The sequence below is a fragment of the Perognathus longimembris genome, chromosome 15, assembly GCF_023159225.1.
Source record: "Perognathus longimembris pacificus isolate PPM17 chromosome 15, ASM2315922v1, whole genome shotgun sequence".
In the NCBI taxonomy this organism is placed as follows: domain Eukaryota; kingdom Metazoa; phylum Chordata; class Mammalia; order Rodentia; family Heteromyidae; genus Perognathus; species Perognathus longimembris.
Window position 1 is genome coordinate 5,400,955 of NC_063175.1, and position 8,664 is coordinate 5,409,618.

Consider the following 8,664-nt stretch of genomic DNA (forward strand, 5'->3'; position numbering starts at 1 on the left):
AAAGAATACATGCACCCCAACACACACAAAGAACCCAGTGCCCATAGTCGAAATTATAACACAAATGTATTTCTAAAGAAGAAAATTTTCCCAAAAGATAAGGACTTGCATAATACAAACAGCTTTTTTTGGTGGGCAGGGGTGGGCAACATGATTGTATGGTTTTAATGCCACACGTAACTTGTATCCGTAAAACTATGAAAAACCGTATGGAAAGTACACTGTGGTAGAGATGGGCATGCGGAAGGTTGCTATGAATAAATAAGAACAGGAATGATAGAGGTGTATTTTCTTTTATATACAAAATGAAGGCCCAAAATATGGTTTGCTGAAGTAGTTACAGACAAGATGTTAAATTCTTTTACCTTTGCTTTGGTTAAAACAGCCTAGGAACCAGTCAAGCTCCTCTTCTACCAACGACATACAAACAGTGACAGGACTATTTTTAGTACAGAATAAACAACTTTCAAGAAAAATCAATTAACTAAACATTTTACCAATAAATAAAAAAATTAAAGGTAGCATCTTCAATTCTACAATCCTGGCATATCAATTCAAAAAATAAAAATTTCCCCACAATATAGTAATTACAGGTGTTAATGCAGCAAGCTATGAAATGAAATTACTTCAATGTATTTCTTTTGAAAGAAAAATCCTAGCAACCAAACATGAATTTTAAAATGTTGGCATCTCTACAGGTTTACTCATTCTAAATAACGAATATTTTCTTATAGAACATAATTCAAACAATTGTCTGCATTTCAATATATTCTTAAGGAAATGGTTAAAAGAACATTTAGTATACCAAATCAGAAAGAGTTTATAATTCAGATTTGCAAATACAAAAAGGTATCAACTTCTATTTAGGACTGTAACCAGGGATGAAATATATTTCAAAAACATAAGCATTTGGTCTGATGTATCAATTAAAATGATCTGATGGCATCTGTTGCAGATAGGAAGGTTTTTAAAAAATCCAATGTGCAAAAAAAAAAAAAAAGTGCAGCTGTCTCCTTGTACTTGAAATATATAAAACCAACACTACTATTTACACACTTAAAATTTAAATTTATTTAAGTATAGTGCATGTCCTTAATGAATAAGCCATGTTATAGGGAGCTGAGAAGCCTGATGAGATTGTTAAACTAATACATGTTATCTGAAGAAGCATGTCTGCTTCTTGTCTTAATTTTGGTTTTAAGTATAAGTCCAATTTCAAAATCAATTTAGAATTATTTGTATCTAGGACATCTTGGAAAACCCTATCTGAGAGCTTTTCCTACTCCTCTCATCATGAGTTTACTCTACAATTCCCCATTGCTGCAGAGTGCCAATGCCCCCAACAAGGAGACATCTGGGAACTTAGTCCCAAGACCACCAGCACTGGGATGGGTTCGATATGTGTGAATACAGCTTTTGATGTAAGTACGAGGGCAATCAAAATGGATGGAGAAAACAGTTCAGCCAAGCAATTATTTTTTGTTCACAGTAAGAGTAAAAAACAGTGATATAAAAAAATTAACAAAACAAATAATCTAATAATACCACTCTGCATTTCCAGAACTTGGTTTCAGACCTGCGCAGTGTTCCTGGGTCAACCACCTGCTGACATTTTCTGCGCCTATATGAAATACTTAAGTTATTTAAAAAATGCTCTTTTGACCAGAAGTCATGTACTCTTTGATGATCACGAAATAGATTTACTCAATTATTTACGCTATGCAGCATACTCTCCAGCCCTCCAAGTGGAGAGAAATTAAAAGTGGCATAGAAGTCTTTCTGAACTGGTCACCGGAGTTCTCCGAACCACAGAAAAGAAGGGGAGGGGACCAGACCAGACACCACATGAGACAGTCACACTGTTTGGTCAGAACTTAGGAACTCCATTTCCTTAAGAAGTTTAAAAACAGCTAACCACTGCCAAAGTCCAGTGAGTACGACACTAGGTGTGCTTCCACAATGGTCACCAGTGTTCACAGGGATTCTGGCCCCACGATGCAATCTGTGTTGCCTCTCAGGCCAGGGGCTTGGTCCATCCCTTCACCTCTAGCTGCAGGCTATTGTTTCCAACTGCTGCTCGGCCTCCGCAGCCATAGCTGCGGCCTGCAACTGTTCTGTCTCACTCTGGAGGGCACTGGGGGTGACTTGCTTCCTTTCACTGTGCATATTGTTCTCATGCCTCTTCAGATCCGAAGCCTTGGCAAAGGCCTTGGTGCAGGAGCCACACACAAAAGGCTTTTCCCCTCTGTGCCTCCGCTCATGGTCCTTGAGGTGGGACTTGTGTTTGAAGGCTTTGTCACACATATGGCATGCGAACGGCCTCTCGTTACTGTGAACTCTCTCATGCTTCTTTAAGTCCGGGGCACGGATAAACGATTTCCCACACACCTCACAACTGTAGGGTTTATACCCCGTGTGGATTTTCAGGTGTTCTTTCAGGTGGGCCTGTGTGGTGAAGCCTTTGGTACACATTTCACACACAAATGGCCGGTCGGCAGTGTGGAGTTTTTCATGCTTTCTCAATCTGCCTTCATCAGAAAATGTCTTTCCACAGGCTTGGCAGGCGATCTGCTCCCGGTGGTGACCATAAAGCAAATACTCAAACTTCATGTCACTGGCAGCTGTCGTCCAGCCTGGTGTCTGTTCATCTTTTACCTCACTCATTCCATCATTGAATGTTAAGGCTTGAGGGGTCTGTGACCCCAAGTCTTTGGACTCTGGGGTCTCCATGGATTCTACTTCCTGGCCGTAACAGTTTACTTTTCGGACCTCCTCGCTGCCTAGCTCTTTCAAGATTGCCTCCTGAACCCTGAGTGTGGTTGTGGGTGACTTGCCGTCCTCCTGACTTGGGGGAGTGCCTTCTACAGTGTCATCAGAAGGACTGTCATCCTGATCCCCAATTTCTTCCACATCATCATCCTGAGTGTCAGCAGCATCTCCAATGGGGCGGTTTATTTTGAGGCAATACTTACTTTTTGACTGGCCGTTATTTTCATCAGGGCTAGATACATCACGCTTCTGAGAACAGAGTTTATCTAAAAACCGGATACCAAGAATCTGGCCTGATGACATCATTAAGTTAACATCTTCCTTCTTCACGGAAATCTTAGCCGTGTACATGTAGTTCAGAACCTCTTCAAATATATCAGAACGTAGAAAATCTATCTCTATTACTGAAGAACTATCTACCTCAAGCTTCTTGAACAGCTTTTTGAAGTAGGTGCTACAGGCAGCCAGAACACATCTGTGTGCTCGGAATTTTACATCTTCAACCACGATGGCAATGTCACAGAATTCTCCTTCCAGGCGTTGTTCGTTTAGTGTTTTCAGAAACAGAGTTTTATGATCATCGTCATTATATTTAATGGTTTCAGACATACTGATGAAAAACTCCTACAAAAAAATGTCAAGTTTAGTAATCATCAGCAAAATACTTCTCCATACAGAAAACAGAGGGAGACTTGTATTTTATGATCAATTCTCAAAACCTGACCATTTTAGAAGGACAGTGCTAAGGATGGTTCAAGAGGGATAGCTTAAGTGTACTTTTATGCAATACTTTTAACAGTAGTAATATTGATTTGTGTGTGTTTGTGTGTGTATACTGGGGCTTGGACTCAGGACTTCACACTCTTATTTAGCTTTTAGGCTCAAGGCTGAAAAGAATGATACTGAGAGATTTCTGTATTGGTAACTTTATTTCTCTTCAGTTTACTAGCATTTCCCACGTTACAATAATAACAGTAGTAACAACCTTTACCTAGTGTGTGCCAGGCATTAGTCTATGCACTTTATATGTCTTAATTAACTTAAAATAAACATGAAGGAGATAAAGTTAGAAATCTCCCCCAGTATTCTACAGATATTTAATGAAGACTCAAATCCAGGTCATTTAGCTGAAGCTGGTTTGGAATTTAGCTCCAAGACCCATGTTCCCAGATTACTAGAGGCAATAATGAAAAATAATTTTACCTCAAGGTTTAAACAGATTTAAGGAAGGATCTTGCTGGTCTAGTCTGCAATATCTAACTCATGGAAGACTTGGTAAGACAAGTTAATAGTGCTGAACGTTATGCCTTCTTGACAGAAGACACAAACTACCATTGTGGAACTATAAGAGAGCACTGCCAAAATATCCAGTACTATCTTTGAGTTGTGGACTGCTCCTTAATGTAGGCCGAGGATTAATTAGATGACATTTGGAGGGAGTGATGAGTGGCTAGGAAGTACAGGTCAAGTTATTCTTTACCAGGAGTGTTTCTGATTTGGATTTTTTTTCTGATTTTGAAGTATTAGCACAGATACCATAAGGTAGCTTAGGGATGGGATCCCTATCTAAACAAAAAGGTGATTTATGTTTTACATACACCTTATAATAGAGCTTGAAAGTAATTAATACAGTCTCTATTTTATAGTAATGTAACTAAGTACATATATTTTTGGTGCTGTTCCTGGGACTTGAACTCAGGGCCTTGTGGCTCATTTAGTTTTTGCTCAAGGCTGGCAGTCTCTATTACTTGATACACACCTCCACTTCCAATTTTTTGCTGGTTAGTTGGGGATAAAGAGTGTCTGGGATTTATTTGCCAAGGCTGGGTTTTGATTATGATCCTCAGATGGCAGCCTCCTGAGATGCTAGGATTACATTTGGGAGTCACTAGTACCAGTCTAATAGTAATGGTTCTTTAAACAAAGCCCGAAGACACATTTTAAAGTGAGTATCAAATCATTTTCTCACGGTTTAAAATGCAAAAAGGTATAGTTACCATGAACAACTGAGGCTATTGTCTTAATGCCCTGAACACCAAAATCTTCAGATCAGAATAACTCTGATCTGGGGCACGCCAGACCTATAGGAAAAACACAAAGAACAAGGTGAGATTTTCCTCTATCTCAAAATCTAAGCCAAGAATAAGTCCAATAACACATTTTTAAATATACATATATTATTATTATAAAGGTGATACAGAGGGGTTACAGTTTCTTAAGTCAAGTATCAATAATTTTTAAAAAATAGAATCCTTTCCTGTTCTGCCTCTTGGGTATTTTTAGGGCATAGTAAGGCATGTGGCTGTCAGTATCCTTACCAGGACTGGATTGGAGCAGATAAAGCCTAGAATTGGTGAGGGTTATGCACTGGGAACTTAAGGATGAGTCAGAGAGCCACTGAAAGCACATTCCTTGGCTAGCAGAGCCGTGTCCATCTCTGCTCAGATGCAGGGACTGTTCCTCACTCACCTTTTTTGTTAGGTATGTAGCCCCTTACCATTTCTCTAAGGCTCCCATTGTAGACGTAACACACATGCAAGAGTTAATATGGGAAGAGAGGAAAGAGCAAGAGCCCTTTTCCTTCCTTCCTTGCTTTCCCTCCCTCCCTCCCTCCTTTCTTTCTTTTATGCTTGTCCTAGAGCAGGAACTCCAGGCCTGGATGCTGTCCCTGACCTTTTCTGCTCTACTACTTGAGACATATATCCACTTCTGGCTTTTTGGTGGTTAACTGGAGATAAGAGCCCCAGGGACTTTCTTGCCTGGGCTAGCAATCCTTCAATCTCAACCTCCTAGGCAGGAGCCCTTTTCTTTTACACACCTGCGTGATGTACTACTCACTTTTAAGATTGCACTTGATAAAACTAGGTATTTTTAGCTCAAAGAATTATATCTTTTTGTGTGAGTTTTAATTCTTACTTGAAAATCTCCATCCCGCTGACCTGAAAAAGAAGTTTCCTAATCGGGAAAGTCTCCGCTAACAAATGACCCCAGAAACTGTCTGGTGTGTGAGGCGTAGAGTAATGGGTTTTAATATAATCCTGCACAACCACCATGGTGCAAAACTCCACCTTATGGGAACGTGGCATCTCGAAAACCCTAAGCAATTCCTCCTTCCACGGGAAACACCAAGTCGCTTAGGATACTTGGGGTTGTCTGGCAGCTGAACAGAGTTGTGAAGAGTCAGTAAAATCATTTCCGAGGGTCCCGCATGCCTCAGCCTCGCCAGTCCTGCTGTATGGGCAGCGAGGGTCTGTGGCCGCCCGGGAGGGCGGTCCAGGCTCAGCCTCCCTGTTCTGCTGTACCGGCACCGGGTATGTGTGTGTGTGCGGGGGGGGGGGGGGGGTCTGTGGCCGCCAGGATGGAGGGCGGTCCAGGCTCGGCCTCCCCTCCGCCACACTTCCTTCCAGCTGTCACTAACTCAGTGCTAGTGGGATGGAAAGCGCAGTGTCTACCCGGTAGTCATGGCAACCTACCAGCGTGCCTTTCTTTTTTGGCTAGTTTGTATCTGGCCACCCCTTTGGTTTTTGCAAGATCTCCCAGGACCGGAAAGAAAAGACCTCGCGCTCCTGGGTTCATTTTGTTCTAGAGAGCTGGACTCACTGCTAGATTCAGAGCAGTCAAACCAGAAGACAGCCACTGCCATTAGCGGTGCAGACGACCGACGCGGAACAACATGTAGCTTCCAACTCCACATCCACAATGACACCGACCTGAACAAAGCAGGCGCGGGGCTTCCCGCAACGCCGGACTTACATAAGCCGCCGCCGCCGCCGCCTTCCCGGCCCCGAGCAGCCGCGACAATGGCGGCCGCCCGGTGTCCCGGCTGCCAGCCCGCAGCTCGGGGACGGGGAGGAAGCAAGGCCCGCAGCCCGGGCCTCGCCCCCGGCTCCCCGCGGGCCCGGGCGGTGGGGGGTGGATAAGGCCTTTTGTATTCCTTCCCCCACAAAAGCCGGCACCGGGGAGCCGGGTCGCGCCGGGGCCACCTTCCCTTTCATCCTCTCCGGGCGGGCGCAGGCCTGGGGCCGCGGTTCCGCGCGCGGGAGGCGGGCACCGCGGCCCGCAGCGGCCCCGGCGGCGCGACCAGCTCGGGAGCGGGCGTGCGGCCGGTTCCGCAGCCCCGCGCCGCGCCGCGCCGCGCGAGCCCGGAGCTCGCGCCCCGCGCACTCCCCGGCCGGCTCGCGCCGGGCCTTCCCCCGCCCTCCCTGCCTCCCTCCCGCGGCCGGGGGCGGAGGCGGCGCGCGGCCGGCCTCCCCGAGCTCCGCGGGCGCACCCGGGCGTGCGTGCGCGGGGGTCCCGGCCCCCTCGCCTTCGCAGCCGGCGGGGGGCGGCGCGGCGGGGCCCGCGGCTCGGAGGGGCGGCGCCCCGCGGGCCGCACTCCGCGCCCCACTCGGCCGTCTCCGTCCCCACCCCCACCGCGGTGCACTGCGGCGGTGCGAGCGGGGACGGCCGTGAACTCGGCCGCCGAGCGCGCGCGCGGGGACGCCGCCGCCCGGCCTCTCTCGGAGCCCGCGGCCCCCGGGGCGGCCCCATCCCCACGCCCAGTCCCGGCCCACGCCCGTCCCCGCTCGCACCGCGCCGCGCCGCCGGTGGCGCCGCACATCCTGGAACTGGCTGGTGCCCCGGAGCTCGGCGGCGGGAACGCGCTTCTTCCGGGCCACCCTGCCGCGCCAGCCGCCAGTGCCCCCGCGTCCCCGCGCCCGCCTCGCGGACGCCCCGACCCCTCTGCACCACCCCGCCCGCGCTTACCTGCTGCCTGGCACGGCCACAGACGCTCGCCGTGGGCGCTCCGCGTTCCCCAGCGCACGGGCCTGGCCGGGATGCACGCGCGGCGTGGGGGCACGGCCGTGGCAGTGTTTGGGATTTTTTTTTTTTTTTTTAGTTTGGGGAGGGGGCGGGGTAGGGGGAGTCGTGCACGTCCCTGATGGTAGCAGCCCTCCTCCTGCACGAGCACAGAATGTCTAGCCGGCCGTGAACACCCCCACCGCCCCCCCCTTCCCGTGCATGCGCGGTGCGGGCTGGAGGGGGGGGAGGCGCGCCGCCGGCTTGCGCAGGCACGGAACTCGAGCGGACCTCCTAAATGGGCGAGGACGGAAAGGGTTAATCCGGGACCTTGCCGACGCTCTCCACAGTGTCTACGGGGCCGCCCCGGAGGGCTCTGGCTTGCGCACGCGCGCGCACGCGCCTGGCTCGGGGCGCGCGGAGCCCGCGCGCGGGAGAAGGGCGTGGGCGGGGCGTGGGCGGGGCTTCGGCAGCGAGGTCGCCGACGCACGAGCGCCGCCGCTCGCGGGCACCCGCCCCGCCTGGAGCTCCCGCCTCTCTCGCTCCGACTCCTGGGCTCCCGCCCGCGCCCGGCGGAGGCACTGCACCGGGGACGCGGGAGCCTGCGCTTCCGTGCGAGTGCATGCATGCGCGTGGGCCGGCGCTGCCCTCGGGCGCGCGCGGGCCGGGCGCTGCAGCCGCGGGCGTCGGGCCGGGCGTCTGCCGGAGCCGGCGGCCTGGGCAGCGTCGGTGTGCGGCGGTCGGTACCCAGGAGAGCGCCGGTGCTGCCGCCGTTCCGGGCTTTTGTTTCGGAGCCCACCGACCCGCCAGCTTTGATCCAGGGTGTGAGAGGCGGCCCTGGTCCCCGCGCGGGCGTGCGGTCAGCCGGGCCCTCGCCATCACTCGTATGCATTGTCGCCCTAGTCATTCACGTGCCTTGGTTGCACTCATTTTTAAGAGCGTTTCGTAAAATCGCGCATCTTGCAGTGTCTGACATTAGAGCAGGTACGTGAGCAAACACCAGGGAAGAGTGTGCTTGTGTGTTCTAAAGGAAACAGTGTGTGTGCCTTCGGTTAATGTCCTATTAACCGACGACGCTTTTGTAGACATTTTTTTTAATGTTTACAAAGCACAGTG

At 49.9% G+C, this 8,664-nt stretch overlaps 1 protein-coding gene across 5 annotated transcripts; it reads right to left on the reverse strand.

Annotated features, from left to right (window-relative positions):
- Positions 1 to 277: 277 nt before the first annotated feature.
- Zbtb14 (zinc finger and BTB domain containing 14) lies at positions 278 to 7,702 on the reverse strand. 5 transcript variants are annotated; one of them, XM_048363424.1, is made up of 3 exons: positions 7,516 to 7,702; positions 4,767 to 4,850; positions 278 to 3,393 (listed from the first exon to the last, which is right to left on the reverse strand). In XM_048363424.1, exons 2-3 carry the CDS (start codon positions 4,767 to 4,769, stop codon positions 2,047 to 2,049), a joined length of 1,350 nt encoding a protein of 449 aa, XP_048219381.1. In that variant the 5' UTR covers positions 4,770 to 4,850; positions 7,516 to 7,702; the 3' UTR covers positions 278 to 2,046. The 5 variants fall into 5 exon arrangements, with proteins under 5 accessions (XP_048219381.1, XP_048219384.1, XP_048219383.1 ...); XM_048363427.1 differs by lacking the exon at positions 7,516 to 7,702 and adding an exon at positions 7,040 to 7,058; XM_048363426.1 differs by lacking the exon at positions 7,516 to 7,702 and adding an exon at positions 6,523 to 6,890.
- Between the last annotated feature and the right edge of the window lie 962 nt (positions 7,703 to 8,664).